Source organism: Dermacentor variabilis, chromosome 10, assembly GCF_050947875.1.
Source record: "Dermacentor variabilis isolate Ectoservices chromosome 10, ASM5094787v1, whole genome shotgun sequence".
Classification (NCBI taxonomy): domain Eukaryota; kingdom Metazoa; phylum Arthropoda; class Arachnida; order Ixodida; family Ixodidae; genus Dermacentor; species Dermacentor variabilis.
The window spans coordinates 3,063,887-3,082,296 of NC_134577.1; the positions used below are offsets into that span (position 1 = coordinate 3,063,887).

At 45.3% G+C, this 18,410-nt stretch overlaps 1 protein-coding gene and 1 pseudogene across 3 annotated transcripts in view; one reads left to right on the forward strand and one right to left on the reverse strand.

Annotated features, from left to right (window-relative positions):
- LOC142559728 (uncharacterized) overlaps positions 1-18,410 on the reverse strand; it is a 370,616-nt gene that overhangs the window by 276,925 nt on the left and 75,281 nt on the right. For all 3 annotated transcript variants that reach the window (XM_075671318.1, XM_075671316.1, XM_075671317.1), the window contains exon 8: positions 10,394-10,458. In XM_075671318.1, the coding sequence (XP_075527433.1) occupies positions 10,394-10,458 (65 nt within the window). The remainder of the gene's footprint in view (positions 1-10,393; positions 10,459-18,410) is intronic.
- LOC142559432 (uncharacterized) lies at positions 1,617-7,077 on the forward strand (annotated as a pseudogene).

The following is an 18,410-nucleotide window of genomic DNA, read 5'->3' on the forward strand; positions in this document are numbered from 1 at the left end:
GCCTCAAATAGCAAGGCACTTCCCTCCGTGTTATTGTACAGATTTTGCCTTCTAATTTCTATTTTTCTCATTCTTGTAAATCTCCATGGTCTTTTTCGTTGCTTATTTGCTCCAATTAACTGTCTCTGATTATCTCAATTTCTTTCTGAGGTCTCCTGGTTGTCTATATACACTTTCAATTACCCTGTACTTGGTTGCCAACTTTCTTGACCTCTTCTTCCATTCTGTGTCCATGCTTTCCAGGCACAGACACTTATGCACTTTAGCAGCCCATTTATTTTGATCTACGTTCCCGAGTCTTTCTTAAAAACTAATTTTGCTCTGCACTTCTCTGACTTCAACGAAGACCAACCCATGGCCCCCTGTACTGCCTCATTTGTGGTTTTGTCATGAGCTCCCAAAGCCAACAGGCCTACCAATCTTTTGTTAACTTCCAGCCATGACAAGATATCCGATTTGAAGCACAGAATCTCCTTTGCAAATGTTGCCGCTGGCATCATTACTACTTTCCAGATCCCACGCAGTATTTCATAGTTATGGTGGCCCCAAAGATGTAAAGTGACGTCAGCTGCAATCAGACTGCCTTGCAAGCACTGACAGCATGTGCGTTTATCGTTTGATATCTTCCCTTGTTCTCCCTTTCCCCTTTCCCCCTCTCTGTTTCGTATATATACGCTCCGAGATGGAAGCAATAAAGATTCGTGTTCCAACCTTTGAATGGCGTGCTGTCGTATACAGCGAGACACAACACGTGTGTCGTAACTATGTAACAGTGGTGACGAGGGTGGGACAGAACCCTCGAGGTGAAAAATGGATTAAGCCAGGCAGTTAAGCAGGAAACAGCGGCCGCGGAAATATCGACCATGGCTCATCATCAACTACCGGAATACGATGACCAGTCCGACAACTGGAAGGCCTACATCACGAAGGCAGAAGCTTATTTTGAGGCAACTGGCGTTAGCGACTCGGGAAAGAAGAGGGCGTTGCTGGTAGCAGCATTGAGTACGCGCACCGTGCAAGTGCTCTCAGGACAGGTTGCACCGAAGAAGCCAAACTCGCTGACGTACGAGGAACCAGTCAAAGTTTTGGATGGCTACTTCGACCCCAAGCGCCATGAAATAACGGAGAGCTATCGGTTCTTCAATCGCTGGAAGGTGAGCCCGAATCGGTTGGAAGGTGAGCCCATTCAACAGTTCATCCTTGAAGTATACCGGATTGCAGATGGCTGTAATTTCGGTGGCATGCTAGACCGGATGCTTCGCGACAGGATCGTCTGTGGAGTGAGGTCAAGCGCTGTTCAGAAGCAGCTATTAGCGAAAACAGATTTGACATTGAGGGAGGCTGAAACAATTGCCATATCAGCAGAAGCAGCAGAAAAAGATACAAAGAAGATGTCTTCTGACATTGAACCCGTGCTCAAGGTCAATGCACGACAAGCTGATGAACTGATGTCAGAAGTGGGATACATAGTGTAGTGAAGTGGATACATAGTGGGATACAAAGCCCACATAGTGTCAGTATGTGGGCATTGCAGAAGTAAGAAACACAACAGAAACGCCTGTGGCTGGGCGAAAGCGAGGTGTTACCGCTGTGGTGTATACGGCCATCTGGCGAAGATGTGCCAAAGCGACGTGCGGAAAGGACGCCTAAAAGCATGTTCACAATGCAGGCAAGGAGAAGCGTTTGCAGTAACAACGGATGTCACTGAGGAAAATGGAGATGATGCGCACATTTGGACATTAACCGCACCCTCCAATGGTCGGCTACCACCACCTATTCTTCGTACTTTTACATGGTGTGGCATTGACGTACCTATGATTGTGGACACCGGCTCACCCGTCTGTGTTGTGTCCAAAGAGATTTTTGAGAAAAACTGTGAACATTGGCCGCAATTAGAACCCGCATTCATTAAACTGTCCTGTTATCTTGGAGAACTTCCAGTATTAGGGAAACTGAGTATGGCAGTGTGTTACAATAACAAGGAGGTCAAGAGTTCCTTGATGGTCCTGAACTCTTCAGGTCCGAGCCTCTGTGGACGAGAGTTGATTTCCAAGTTCAATGACACAGGATCCTCGGTGTTGAACGTATTAGTGCAACAAAGCTCTGGTCCAGGAAGCAGCCGTACCCCCGCCATGCATGCCGTCCTGTCAGGGTTCAAAGACGTCTTCAGCCCCGAGCTGGATCTAGTTGACGGACACCCTGTCCATCTGAAGTTCAAGGAAGGCGCCATGCCGAAATTTTGTAAGGCCCGTTCCCTTCAATTTGCTTTACGCAACAAAGTTTCGAAAGAGATTGATAGGCTCGTAATGCTTGGAGAACTGTCACCTGTAACGCACGCCGAGTGGGCTACTCCCATTGTGCCTGTAATGAAGAAGAATGGCGCGGTTAGAATCTGCGTTGATCTTAAGGTGACCTTGAATCCTGTCTGTGAACTGGAGCAGTACCCGTTGCCAGCTATTGATGACATTTTCGCATGCCTGAGCAGTGGGGACTGCTTCAGCATGCTGGATTTAAGAGACACGTATAACCAAGTCCCCATCGATGAGGACTCAAGGAAGATGTGTGTAATCAATACACACCGTGGTTTGTTTTGCTACAACCGACTGCCATTCGGCATAGCTTCCGCGCCTGCCATCTTCCAGCGGAAAATAGAAACAGTTCTGCAGGGCCTGGCAGGTGTTCAGGCTTACCTTGATGATGTTTTGGTATCAGAAAAACTTTGTAGCACCGACAGGTTACGACAATTACTGCAGCGTTTTCGTGAGCATGGAGTGAAGCTCAGACTTGAGAAATGCAGCTTTCGCCAAGAGGCAGTGACGTATCTGGGTCATAAAATTGATCGTGAAGGTCTGCATCCAATAGAGAAGCATGATGAAGCAATCGCGCGAGCCCCCAACCCACAAAATGTTCAGCAGTTGAGGTCGTTTCTGGGCATGATTACATTTTATTCAAAGTTCGTGCCCAACATGTCTTCCATACTTGCACCGCTGTACAAGTTATTGGAGAACAGCACACGTTGGTTCTGGGTGGGGACATGCGCAAGAAGCAGCTTTTCGTGAAGCGGCTGTGCTGGCTCACTATGATCCCGAGAGACCCTTCAAGCTAGAGTGTGACGCTTCACAGGACGGAATAGGTGCCGTGCTTTTCCATACATTCGGAAAGATAAACAAACCTGTCGGGTTTCGTTCTAGAACGCTAACAAGGGCAGAGAAAAATTATTCCCAGCTTGAGAGGGAAGCCCTTGCTCTTGTGTTTGGAGTGTCCAAATTCCGTGATTATCTCGTAGGTCGAGAATTCATATTGGTCACTGACCACCAGCCACTCGTGGGCCTGCTGAAGGCGGATCGACCAACTCCAGCATTGGCAGCCGCCAGAATACAGCGCTGGGCGCTGTACTTAGGCGGATTCCGCTATCAGCTTCAATACTCTCCTGGTAAACAACTGCTCAACGCTGACGCCCTTAGTAGACTGCCACAACGTACGTTTGAGCCGAAGCCACCAGAAGAGGACCCACCAGACTATCTGCTGGCCTTGACTGTGTTCGATGAGGGAACTGTGTCAGTTGAGGAGCTAAGGCAGTTGACTGCTGGTGACCCTGCTCTGAGTCAAGTTATGCGATTCACTAAGAACGGTTGGCCGCCCTGCGCGAAAGGCTTGAACATGAGTGTTGCACCTTTTTTTGACAAGAAATTTGAGCTTTCTTTGGCCCACGGGTTGTTATACTGGGGCCGGCGAGTAGTCGTTCCGATAGAGGCGCGACGTCGCATCTTATACCTTTTGCATGAGACGCACCAACTATCATCCGCTATGAAGGCGGTTGCTAGATCGTCATTCTGGTGGCCAGGGTTAGATCGCGAAATAGAGGCAGTAACAGCGTCATGTCAGAGTTGTGTTCAAAACCTGCCCATGCCAGCTACAGCAACACCAAAAAGCTGGCCCGCTACTGTTGAAAAATGGGCAAGGGTGCATATAGATTTTGCGGGACCTATTGCAGGGAACATGATACTCATGGTCGTGGACGCATACAGTAAGTGGATTGAAGCTGTGCCACTGCGACAAGCAAACGCTTCATGCACAATCAACTGCCTGCGCGGTATCTTCTACAAATTTGGCGTGCCACAAACCATCGTATCCAATAATGGAACGCAGTTTGCCGCTGACGAGTTCGCTACTTTTGTCAAGAGGAACAACATAACGCATCTGCGCACAGCTGTATATCACCCTCAATCGAACTGTCTAGCAGAAAGGGCTGTCAGGACAATTAAGGGCGGCCTCAAGAAGATTGGTGAGGGGCAGCTGGAAGATAATATTGACAGGCTGCTTTTCAATTACAGAAGGACACCTGACCACTCTGAAAAATCACCGTCAGAGCTGCTCTTCGGATATAAAATTCGATCCCATTTAGATACATGTTTCCCTCCTGTAGACGCAGGGCCAGCCAGCGAAGTAGACGAGTGGCCATTGCCATTGCCTGAAGCTACCGTGTACGCCCGCAACTTCGGAACGGGTGAGAAATGGACTCCAGGAATTGTAGAGTCTACAACAGGCTCTCGAATGGTGAGCATTTGAACACCAGCGGGATCAGTAAGACGACATGTTGACCAGGTGTGGAACCGGGAAGATGCGACGCCACCGCTTGGTAAAGACCAAGAAGCGGCACAACGAGAATTGAGAACAGGTACTCCTAGCGACTACCCACTGTCGCCGAGAACGCCAGCCGAACAAGGGGGCATAACAGAACCTGAGCATGAACTTCAGCCGGAACTTGCAGGGAGCAACGCTGAACCCGTCAGATCACCCCAAGCCTTGCGGCGCTCAACACGTCAAAGAAAACCAGTACAGCGACTTCAGTATTAAGGAAGAAGAGATGTTGTAAGCAATCAGACTGCCTTGCAAGCGCTGACAGCACGTGCATTTATCGTTTGATATCCTTCCCTTGTTCTCCCTTTCCCCCTCTCTGTTTCGTATATATACGCTCAGAGATGGAAGCAATAAAGATTCATGTTCCAACCTTCGAACGGCGTGCTGTCATATACAGTGAGACACGGCACGTGTGTCGTAGCTATGTAACAAAAGTGCCCTATGTTCAATGCTGCATTCCGCTTCCCTTTTATTTTCAGGTTCTCTTGGTGGGTGTTTGAGTAAGTCTTTCCTTCGTTTATGTATACGCCGAGGTATTTATATTGCTTGACTATGGGTATGACTTGCTGATCAATCAACACCACATAGTAACTCGTCTTTTCATTTAAGATAACATTTTTTTTAAATGAGAGGGTAAGTGCCTCAGGGCATACAGGGGTATGGGATGGGGGTGAATAAGGATGATTAAATGAATGAAAAAAAGAGTTACTGATTTAATGAAGTCCAAGAAGGATCGATAATGTGGACCCTGCGTCCACGCAGTGTAATCGCTTGGATTATGCAGTGAAAGTCCCACTGCTGCGAGGTGCCGGAGCTTTGTCAGTTTCAATGCAGGGCAAACCCACAGCAGGTGGTGGATGTCGGCTTCAGCATTTTGCGACTTGCAGAGTGGACACCCAGTGCGAGGATATAACTGGCGAAAGTGCGGCCACTTCCTAGTCATGGCAGGAGTGAGGGCAACCCCGACCCGGGATCCTCCAAAGCGCAACCTCCTCTGCACGGGTAAGACCGTGGGGGAGATTTACCGCACACGGAGGTATAAGAGCACATGTGCGGCGCCGGAAGTGCTCTTTTCTTGTTAAAAGGAGGGTGGCATCATCTAGGTGAAAAAGCTGAGGAAGTGACGATGGAGAGGTCGCGAGACGGGTCGCAGAATCCACACGGCTTTGGAAGCTTAGAAGGTCGCGTGGGATCCACTCTATAGATATTGGCTGCAGGACGTGTGCCGCAAGGAGATGGATCTGTCGACATATTTCAGGGCTGTGACTCACGTGTCGCAGAAGCAGCGTCGCCTGGAGGGCATCAGCGCGGATAACGAAGTGGGCCGTGAGGACCATGGGAAAGGCGGCCACAGAGCACAACGCTTCTTGAACAGCAAGGAGCTCAGCTCAAAAAGAGGAAGGATTTGAAGCCGGGTAGTCTTATTAAGGGCAGGTGGGCAAGGGCAATAAATTGCAGTGATCACAATTCCCGATTCCTTTGTGCTAAATTTAAGGCCCAGATTTGTTGTTGGATTGCCACACATATTGGCCAGCATCTGCGAATCTCTTGCACTGTCCACTAGTAGCACTAGGTCATCCACATATACCAGTGTGGGGACGTTCTGTTGCACCATTTGTCTACTAAGCGTATGTGACAGATCAAATCCTAATAGACTATTTTCTACTTGTCTTTCTACGCACTTAACCTAAAGCTGGAACAACAATGGAGACAGAGTGCATACTTTCTTCAGTCCTTGGTGAATTTCCACCACTTCATTACAATTTCTGTCTTCCCATACAATTTTTACTCGGTTGTCTCTATATATATCAACCAGAAGCTCCACGAAATCGTCACCTATGCCTTCGTGCTTAGGAATATACTCTGGCACAGTGCACATTGCCATTTTATATTTCCTCTGAAACATTTCGCAGGTCAATGACACCTTTGGCTATTTGCTTCGCGATCTATGCCCCTTGTTCTTGCATTACATCAACCACACCACGCATTATCACCACTAGGTGCCTCTCCTGCATTGTGTCCCACATGAGTTTCTTGGCTTTTGTCATCACCTCCCTAAGTGGTTTTCCTGGAAGCATGCTAATCTGCACTCACTCGGCTGCTCCTACCCTATTATCCCCAATTCTACTTTTCGCATGTTTGAATCGCCAACAAAAGCAACTTGACGCTTTTCTTCCACCGTGTTCACCGGATGATGGCGAAAATGCATGCTGCTGGCCGAGCGCTGCTGATGAGATAAAGAATGCCGTGCCGCTTCCTCGTCACCAGTCATGATGCAGCCAACCTTGTTCACCAAATGCACACTTGAGAGCAGCACAATACTACTGCGCAAACGCTCCGTCCCGTGGCTTTATTCATATTCCTGCTCCCCTACGTTTTGCAGTTCTTCATCAAGTGCTTGAGTGCAGCCAGGGCCGGTACCTTGCTGCAGCTTAGCATGGATTCCTGCGACGCTGTCCCTGCGACTGGGAAGCGCACTTACTTGGCTACAACCCAGCCACAGATGCCCTGCGGTTTACGTCGTCATTCCTGGCTTATCAAACGAAACGGATTTGAACGCATCGCAGCCAAATCGGCATCAACCATGACGACAGCGACACCAATGTGCCCGATAAAACCATGTTGCGCGCATGCAGTAGGCAGTGGGCATGGGCATGGAAACATCGGCCGAAGCATGTACTTATTCCTGCTCCCCTACGTTTTGCAGTTCTTCATCGAGTGCTTGAGTGCAGCCAGGGCCGGCACCTAGCTGCAGCTTAGCATGGATTCCTGCGACGCTGTCCCTGCGACTGGGAAGCGCACCTACTTGGCTACAACCCAGCCACTGATGCCCTGCGGTTTACGTCATCATTCCTGGCTTATCGAACGAAACGGATTTGAACGCATCGCAGCCAAATCGGCATCAACCATGACGACAGCGACACCAATGTGCCCGATAAAACCATGTTGCGCGCATGCAGTAGGCAGTGGGCATGGGCATGGAAGCATCGGCCGAAGCATGTACTTATTCCTGCTCCCCTACGTTTTGCAGTTCTTCATCGAGTGCTTGAGTGCAGCCAGGGCCGGCACCTTGCTGCAGCTTAAAATGGATCCCTGCGACGCTGTCCCTGCGACTGGGAAGCGCACCTACTTGGCTACAACCCAGCCACTGATGCCCTGCGGTTTACGTCATCATTCCTGGCTTATCGAACGAAACAGATTTGAACGCACTACAGCCAAATTGGCATCGACCATAACGACAGCAATACCAACGTGCCCGATAAAACCATGTTGCACGCATGCAGATCGGCCGAAGCATGTACGTAAGCATGTACTTATTCATGCTCCCCTACGTTTCGCAGGTTAGTTATTTCAACAAACTACCCTTTGTGACCTTTCGGTCTGACGATCGTGGTGCTTCCATGCCCAGAAGCCTTATTAGTATCTCTGTGTGAATTACTGCTGTTAATATGCGGCGATGTCAAGCGGAGTACGGATCCCATGAATGATCAACCTACGGAGATGCACAACTTAATGAAAGACATGCATGAACACTCAATTCGCATTGAAGCCACACAGATGACCATGTCAACTGACATCCTAGAGCTTAAGAGTCGGCAACAATCGCTTACTAAAGATATTTCTATCACAGTTACGCGCCTAGAAACTAAAAAAGAGGACATCTAATTTGGATGATGTACAGTGCAAATTAAAAACAACGTGTAAACTAACTGAGCAAGTACAAAGTGAGGCGCTTAGGCTAAGAGCGCGTCTTAATGAAGCAGAAGATGGCTCTCGGAGGGACAATTTAGTATTTTTTGGAATCGTTTATAGCACTTCTGAGACGGCGCAGCAGACAGAAGAAAAAGCTTTAAGTTTAATCAGCCAATCTCTCGAAATAACCTTATCTGGCGATAACATTGCGCGTGCACATAGGATCGGGTGATTTTCTACATATGCTATACATATGCGCATGTCACCTCAAGCACGTATTACCGAAGCTTAAATGAAATGAAAGCATCAGAAGCCCATGAGACCAAGAAGCACTAAAGAAATTGTCACTTAGAAACACTGAATTTCGCATGTCAAGTGGCGCAACACTTCTCGGGATGACAACGCCACAGCGATGATGTGCAGCTAGATTGTTCCACAAGATATGTATATAGCAGGGCCAAGTCACCCGGCATCACACATCACATAAGCGTCTTATACAGTGATCTTAATACCACATGATCGCATAATGTATAACACTTTATGTCGTCAAGAAATGGATTCACTTGTTCACTTGATAGCCAATCTGCTTACATGCGTTGCCCACAATGCCTTCAATCGCTCACTGAGGTCAGCTGGTCTCAGAAATTATAACGTTAGTTGTGTGGCTTACATGCTCCTGCGCCTTAGGATGTCACGATCCTACAGAATCTTCGTATCTAGAAGTGGCCTGGAAACCAGCCACCATACTTAAGAGTTGGCTTGAACAGAGGTCAATGCACTTGTCTAAACATGCTCTTGAGGGCTAGAGCAGCTACCAAAGCTTGAGCCAACCACCAGGTCGAGAGAAACCATTGGAAACCGTAAATGTAGGCACGCAAGCTCAAGTCCAGCCGATTCTGTGCCACATGTCATGTTCAGATATCGCCAGCGCAATCCTAAGCACGTGGTTCACGTATTCTAGAGAAGTGTGTTGACTTCTGTACTTTCTCGAGGCCTTTTGCAGTTCACATTGTCCATTATGTGGCCCCCAGATAGCAACCTATGCGGAAAGCGACTTATATAGCAGACCAGGGTAGAACACTGTAGAGCACCCCACAGCAGCAGTTAATCTGCACCTCTGGCAAAAAAAAAAAACTGATAGGAGTGCGGGGCAGTCTCCCAATTAGAGAGGCTGAACATCCTATGCATTTTCCTGCTTATTTGCCAAAGAGAATTCATGCACAGAAATTATTATTATTTTTTTGTTCAATGTAACACTACTGCGCGCATTGCACAGCAGTTATCGAGCTACCCTTACAGAGCCTGGCTGCACCCGAGCTTAGGCCCTTGAGTTTAGAGACCCAGAACAGCTACTGGGAAAAGTCCTGAAACACATGCAGTGGAAACCAAAGGTACTGTGAAATGAAAAAAAAAAAAAAGAACAAAACCAAAAAAAAAAAAAAACAATAATACTTGGAACATTTAAGACAGAACGGGTATTGCTCGAACGATATATTGTATATATATTGTATCGAGAAGGTATGTGAACTCTGGCTATGGTTGAAAGAAAACCACTTTTATCTTTAAATATGTATGCCTCGTTTACATGTGTGAAGGAGGATGTGATCCTGTACAATGATTCTGGTGCACACTGATAAAGTGTGATCCCCAAGTTACATTTCACACATGTCCTGAACATGTTGAAAGAGCTGTGCGTATATTTCTTTGTCCTGTCTAAATTTGGCACTGGATCTTCGAAGTGGTGTACAAACACTTAAGGCATAAGGCAAACTCTGCCCAACCTCTCTCGGCAATCAAGCATCTTCCGTGTGACGTCGACTGTCCGCTCAACGGTGGCAACGTGCATGCAGATCTCACATGAACATGAGCCGATGACGAGGACTCTGTAGCAGCTGGTACATAACACGAATTTTTTGTTCATCTTGCCATGTGCCCTCTTCTAACGAAAAATATGTCATTTATGTAGATAAAACCATAGCCACAGCCACTGTGAGTTTGTCAAGCTCACTGTGAAGTGCACTGACGTCAAAGCTGGATTGTGCAAGCTGCTATTACGTACTTGTCAGTCCATTGTGAGACCGTCACATATTTTCGTTCTTCCCGTGACTCGCCTACGTCCCTTGTCTGCAAAAGAAAAGAGAGAGAGAGAGGGCTGTGTTTCAGCTCATCCAAACATGTCAGGGTGCAAGCAAGACGTTGCAAGATAAGGAGCCAGGTCCTATAATACAAAAGAAACAGCCAGCTGAACACTGCGTACAAAGACGTTAATGTTTCAGAGTCATAAGAGCGATTTGATGTCGTTTGCAGATATTAAACCTAATATAAGTGTCCATTCGTTCTGTCACTCTTTGATCGCTGTTGTGGTGTTGGCCAACCTCTGCAAAAAAGCTCACTTGCAAGGCTTTGTATTGCAGCGTTGCGAAGTTTTTTGGACAGGAAACGAAGGTGGCAAACTGAGTGCATGCATGCAGCAAGAATTCTATGACATAGCCACAGAATTGAATACATTAAAGGCAAAATTCGAAACATGGCATTCTCAGTTGTCTGAGTAAGAAACTCAAGTGGAGAAGGGAATTCCTGCCACAGACTGTGCACCTACATGCAATTGTAAAGTTCCACATGCACTCAAAGCAGGGTGTTTTGCTAGACAGATACATCAAAATCATTAAAGGCAGTCTTTGGCACTGCGAAATGAGAACCTGTGCCCTGCTTTCGAGGCGTGAATAGGGATGGGAGTTTTAGGGGAGGAAAAAAGGAAAACGCACACAGTGGAATTTGTGTTAAGCGAAGCAGTTGTTGATATGCTGCACAACTAAATTCAATGCGTACAATTGTGCTTATTTTCATCCCATGTGATGTTTATTCTCATGCAACATTTACATTTATGCTCCACACAGTCACAACATGCATCTCATACAATGTTTCGTGAACTATACCGTTCAGAAGCTAAGCCAAAATGAAAAGACCAAATGAAGAAGATGCACAGTGTGAGACTTCGAGACCACGATGTGACGAGGACAATGCAAGATGCTTGACGAGAGAAGAATGATGACAATTAAGTACGACAGATATCTAAATACTAGGGCTATCCGAATAGTGACATTTTTAAATGGAATCAAATACAATATCTGAGAAAATCAACTATTGGAGATGGAATCGAAAATAGAGTATTTCCAATTTCAAAACAATGTCCAACACAAAGGTTTCGTGGAGTTCGACAACAAATGGCTTGTAGTATACGACAGGTGATGTATAATGCCATTAACAACTGGAACTTGGCTTTTAAATGAAACGCAAATGTAAGGTATACAAATGTAAATTGCATCTGGTAGAGTATGACAGTGACATTAATGAAACAATGGAGCATCAGATACATGTAGTAAAGTGTATAGCGCCCTTTGAAGTATTTAAGTATAATACGGCACTTCCGCACATCATGCCTGGTGAGAGTGGCCAAATAATAAACTGCTCTGCTAAATCCAAGACACCAAAAAGACACCACATCCGTACCTTCCCAAATTTGTTGCCCCTGTAGCTTTCCTTTAGAGAGACCTGTTCATGAGCACAGTAGAATTTGGTGTCGTGCTCAAGAACTAGTTTGTCTACACAAAAACCTCGGTTGTCCTGAGCTGAATCATAATGAGAAGGCCTCCACATCTATCCGCCTTTCACTCTTTCGACTACAACAACTGTTGTCTCTTAAATTTTTCAAACGGAATGAATAATCAACAACTTCGAATAGTGCATTCTGAAATTGAATATGAATCGAAAAGCAAAGACTATTCAATTGGGAATCAAAATTTTGACTATTTGCACACCCCTGTTAAATACAAGTGAACAAGCCTATGCTCAGGAGCTTCTACCTAAATACACAGTGGAAACTGAGAAATGGTTCGTCTTGACAACTACTGCACCAGGTATCTTGCAATAAAACAAGAAGTTATAATCTACACTTGTGGACAACTTTCTGTCCACACTTTAACATGTCCTGCACATTTAGCTTTCGCTGGGGAAGAGAAAACACCTTGCTTACAACTGCTAAACAAAACAAAACACACCACTGAGTGATAAAGTTTACTTATTTCACGACTTTTCCTTTCCCTGTCTGGGCAAATGCGAAGCTGTCGTGCATGAAAAGCAGCGTTGATACAGCGTCTGTTCCGAGACACCAAAAGCGCTGCTGGACTACTTGGCACAGTAACACATGTGCAGAAGCTCTGCCCCCATAGCTTTCCCTTCATTACCAGAGAGAGTTGTCTGTGGGCATAGTAATTGTACAAAGTGGACATTCAATGTATGCCATATGTTTCTTTAGAATTCCTAAAAGTTGCATAATGTCATAAAAGTTGGCAGTTTCTCCTTAATGGTGAAGCATTGACAGCAATAACAAGGTTTAGTTGAACTCCCGGGACAGTGTTCTCATATACACATGTGCGACATGTTGGCACTACGCAGGGGATGTATTCTCAGGCGATCACTTTTGGCGATATTATCCCTTTCGCGTGACATAGTGCCCAACCAGCCAATCAGCTCAACCAACCAATAAGCGTGCAGTGAAAGTGATATCGCCAAAAGTGACCATTGAAGAATACATCCCCTGCATGCACGGTAACTCTTGCTGGGCAGAATTAAGGAACGATGCCCTGGCATCTCACAATGCTGGCATGATAAGTAGTGCCATGAGCAGTGTTGCACCTCAAAAGTGAACTAGACAAGACCGACAGGAAACCGTTGCCATTTACCAGTGCTCATTGAGATATATTACATAACATTAGCTAGATGTTTACTACCCGTACTGGTCAGACACATCAGCTAAGCAAGAACACTACAGTCTGCTTACATATTGTGCGAGTGCACAATGTATGTGCCAGCAGCTAAAGTAACAATGGTGCCCAGCGTAGCATTGGTGGCACGACCATGTCATTGTTTTTGCAGCCAAAAGCATTCCACATCTCTGGAATTAATTGTCCACACACGTGCCGCATATGCGCCATCGAACGGGAATGCACGACGACAACGGGCAATGGCGCTGACAACATGATCAAATTTATTTATTTATTTATTTATTTACAGATACTGCTGTTTCAATACATGAGACATAGCAGGAGTGGATACACCAGAGATTAGATCAAAACAACATACAATGAATTTGAAACGTAATTACAAAATGTTGTTAGACAATTCTTTCAAAAACTCTTCATTAGGTTTTTCCCACTAGGAACCAGCTAGGTTGTTCCAAATTTCAACAGTGCTTAGAAAAAACGAATACTTAAAACAATCTACAAAAGACCGGAAAGGAACAATATTAAGTGGGTGTGAACCATTTAATACATATGTATACAGACGATGCTCTGCAATCGTCTGTATACTTGCTACTGCAATAAAAACTTAGGTATCAAGCTTATATTTCTGTAACTTGGCAATAAAAACAATATTGCAACTCTGTAAAGCGCACTAAACTATACATCTAATGCAGACAAAATTTGTGCATTTATACACTGGTCTGAAATGTACTGCTAACTTGTGAGTCGGACTTTTGCAACACCCTCGTAAATATTGGAACGATTTAGATAAGCTGTAAAATTAACACATTAAATTTGTGCACTTCATATGACATGTACAATTAAACCTCCATACAACAAACTTGAATATAACGAAATTCTCGATATAACGAAGTACTTAACTTTTCATAACATCTTGTCCTTAGAAAACCATGTATTTACAACCTCAATATAAGGAAGTGTGTATGCAACTTCAATATAACGAAATTTCACTGTCGTCACAAAGGCCAAGACAATAAATGGAAACTTCTGTGGATGCAGTCGCCAAGTGATTGAATTACAAGCGGCTGCTAGCAAACGCACCTCTCTAATTGCGTGCCGTATGACAAGAGTGACCGCCAAAGTGGAGCCACGTCATATTCCATATAAAGTCTAAGTGCGATAAGATCCTACCGCGCCCCGCGCAGTGTGCTTTAGGTGCGAGTGAAAATGTGCGAGTGTGAGACAAGAAGGATGGTGGCTTCACGAGTGTTGCCTTCCCATGCAAGCAATCAATGCATCGGTGGGGGTCACATGTGGAGGATTAGGAGGTCTCCAGACATGCGCAGTGCTTTTGGCTACAATAGCGATAGAGTTAAATAGATGCACAGTCATGCTCAGCTTAATCGGCTGCAATAGAAGTTGCCTAAAGTGTAAGGGCAAGCGTATTCCTCTTAAAATTGCAAGAAAAAGATTTTGTCTTTATCACGGCTGCGTCCTAACTGGCATTTTGCACAAATATCACACTTTATGGTACACATCATTCAATGTAATGCTTGGTGCAGTTCGTAATCTAGCTTTTAAGAAAAAATGCGCAATCGCCTTGATCTATGGGAAAGCTAGTTGCTGCTCTGCTGCTAAGGTGGTGCTAGCATGAGCTTGTGTCGCCACTTGTAGACAGTTGTGGAAAAGAACTGCTCAGGGAAGGTTGCCGCACCTTGCCTGATCCTCTGGAACACATGACAACCCTCCCTGGAAGTCTGTGAGACTATATTATTGTTACAGCAATTATATGCATACCTGCCAATCTGAAGAGTTGGAACTTCTCAGAAAGTGGTATGACATTTTGGAGAAAAAGACAGCATGCCCTGTTTAGCTTCGATGACAAAAATAAAACAGGTGCTCCTCATGGGTCACGTGGCTGGCTTCCCCAGAATCCTTGCTATGAAGTTTCAGTTTTTTTGCTTGAGGTCCAGAATGAGCTCCTTTCCTCTTTAGCGAGAGTTCATCGCCATTGGTGCTCTTTTTCTCGAGGACTGCAACAGTCTTGCGAAGATGTGTAGCAGACGTTGGGGTCAGTGCAGGGTTCTTGGGGATTTGTGAGGAAGTCTCCGGAATTCGGTATGACTCCAAAAACAAGCTCTGCTTTTTGCACTGCTTCGTTTCAGATAAAAAAAAGCTGAGTAGTGGTTTCCACTGGTCGATCAGCACTTTCCACTTTCCACTTTCAACACTTTCCCAACAACAGCCAACGTGTCGGCGAATGCTTCAACATCTTTCTGTCCTTGACATCATGCATATTCTGGAACTTCGATCTTTCCATTTCAAGCTTTTCTCTAGGTGAAAAAAAAATGTCAACCAAAGCCTCATCAACCTTTACAGGAAGACATGATGCTCCTTTTTGGGCGGCAAAGTTGATAAGATGGCACGAGCAACCAACCCCTATCAAAACTGGTTGAGCCTCTCTCAATACAGTAGAAACACTGTTTCTCTTGCCAATCATGACATTGGCACTGTCCGGACAAATAGCCAACAGGTTTCCAACAGGCAAATCCTGAGACTTCATCTCGTCCAGAACCAGATTTGCAATCTTGTGACCCATTGCTTCCCCTTGGATTGTCCAGAGGCAAAGAAGGCGGATTTTGACTCGTTTCTTTAACAAAATATGTCACAACAATATAGTAAAGCTGCATATCCCTACTGTTACTGCCATCCACAGAGATTGAAAATACCTGCTGTTTTAGGGCATCCAGAAAAGGAGTCTCCGCGTTGGCGGCCATTTCCCGAACAATCGGCGTCGTCTTTGTTCGTCCACAGGTATAGCATTTCGCTTCTTCGCTCTTAGGGAAGATCTTTTGGAAAAGCGGTCTTGCATGATCGCTGACACTCAGCGGGATGCTGTGTTCAACTAAAAACGCCGTGAAGGGGCATTCTGCAAGAATCACGCCGAGGTCGTTGTCACTGCATACAAAACTTGCTAGGCTTGGCTGGCTGTCCGCAGCTCGCATGTATCCTTGATGCTTTTTCGAAGCGATGAGGACCTTGATGTCAGACTTGCTGCCATGCAAGACGTTCATATCACAGGCACACGTGGTGCAGAATCCGAACTTCTCCCCTTTCTTCGATGGCACGAAGCCCGGAAATTCTGCCGTGTACAATTTCAAAAACACTTGGAAGTACTGTCGGGGCTTCGAGCCTGCCATTGCACTGCAAAGTCGCTACAGGCCGGAGGCGCACTGCATTTGACACGGCAGCCAGTCACACAAAAGGTGAGGCCAACACTGCAGTGACTGAAGTCCAAACGCGGGGACCCGCACAAACAAAGGCAACAGCATGGCAACAGGTTTGCAGAGGCGCTATCGCGCTTTGGATATGGATTCGTGACCCTCCTAGTAGACGACAGAAATCATTACAACTGTGCAGCTGCTGATGATGACACCACACATACGTATTGCCCTCTCATGGTGGTGCAAGATACCAGGGTGTAGTTTTACTACATTGTCGCATTTTTTTTTGTAAATAAAATGTTTTCCGTAAAATTTCAAGCAAGATTCATAAAATCGTAAGACTGCTCAAAATTCGTACATTTTATGGAGATTTCGAAGGAGTTGGCAGGTATGTTATATGGATACTCCAGACAAATTTTTGCCGTGACCGTGATGTTCCTTTTAAAGTCCAAGCACTATAAGATCCGTAAGCTCCTTTAATATTTAGAAATGCTATCGAGAAGGTCTGTAAGCTATTGAAATCTCTATGAACTACGTTACTACGAATATATTATCCTCTAAGCATCTGCCTGGTCTGAGTCCATTCTATAGTTCACCCAGTATACAATGCTTTCTTCACCCACTTTGACAGATCTAATATCATGGCCTTGCATTGCCGTTCTATATATATATAATCGCCGTTGCTGTAATTGACCTGTACGAGCTTGTCTTATCCTTATCACCTTTGCCCTTTTAGATAAGGTTCATCCCGCTTTCATGCCACCCAAATGGAATTCTTTTCCATTTTAATAGCGTGCGCCGTGGCATTCGTCAGCAGTGCCTTGCTCTTTGGACCCAGCCATTTGATTAGCTGTATTAGGATTTCATGGGTATAGGAAGATATAGTAAAAGAAGCAGAAGAATTCTATACTGACCTGCACAATACCCAGAGGAGCCAGGATACCGCCATTAGAAACAGCAGTGAAAAGGATACAGAAACTTCTCCTATAACTAGCAATGAAGTCAGAATGGCCTTGCAAGACATGAAACGAGGAAGAGTGGCAGGAGAAGATGGAATAACAGTGAATATAATCAAAGATGGAGGAGACATATGCTCGGAAAACTGGCGGCTTTTATACGAAGTGTCTATCGACTGTAAGGGTTCCAGAAAACTGGAGAATGCAAACATTATACTAATCCACAAAAAGGGAGACGTTAAAGAATCGAAAAATTATAGGCCCATTAGCTTACTCCCAAGTATTATATAAAATATTTACCAAAATAATCTACAATAGAATAAGGGCAACACTGGACTTTATTCAACCAAGGGAGCTGGCTGGCTTCAGGAAAGGATACTCTATAATGGATCACATCCATGTCATTAATCAGGTTATCGAGAAATTCGCAGAGTACAATAAGCCTCTCTATATGGCTTTCATAGATTATGAAACGGCATTTGATTCAGTAGAGATACCAGCAGTCATAGAGGCATTACGTAATCAAGGAGTACAGTACGCCTACCTAAATACCTTGGCAAATCTACAGAGGTTCTACAACTACCTTAATTCTACACAAGCTGGAAAATACCTATAAAGAAAGAGGTCAGACAAGGAGACAATCTCTGCAATGCTATTCACTGTGTGCTTGGAAGAAGTATTCAAGCTATTAAACTGGGAAGGCTTAGGAGTAAGGATTGACGGCGAATATCTCAGCCACCTTCGGTTTGCCGATGACATTGTTCTATTTAGCAACACTGCAGAAGAGTTACAAAAAAATCACTGAGGACCCTAACAATGAGAGTGTAAGAGTGGGGTTGAAGATTAATATGCAGAAGACAAAGATGATGATGAATAGCCAGGCAAGGAAACAAGAGTTCAGGATTGCCAGTCAGCCTGTAGAGTCTGTGAAGGAATACATTTACCTGGGTCAATCACAGGAAGCCCTGACCATGAGAAGGAAATTCATAGAAGAATAAAAATGTCTTGGATTGCATACGGCAGACATTGTCAGCTCCTGACTGGAAGCTTACCATTATCATTGAAAAGGAAGGTGTACAATCAGTGCATTTTACCAGTGATTACTTATGGGGCAGAGACTTGGAGACTGACAA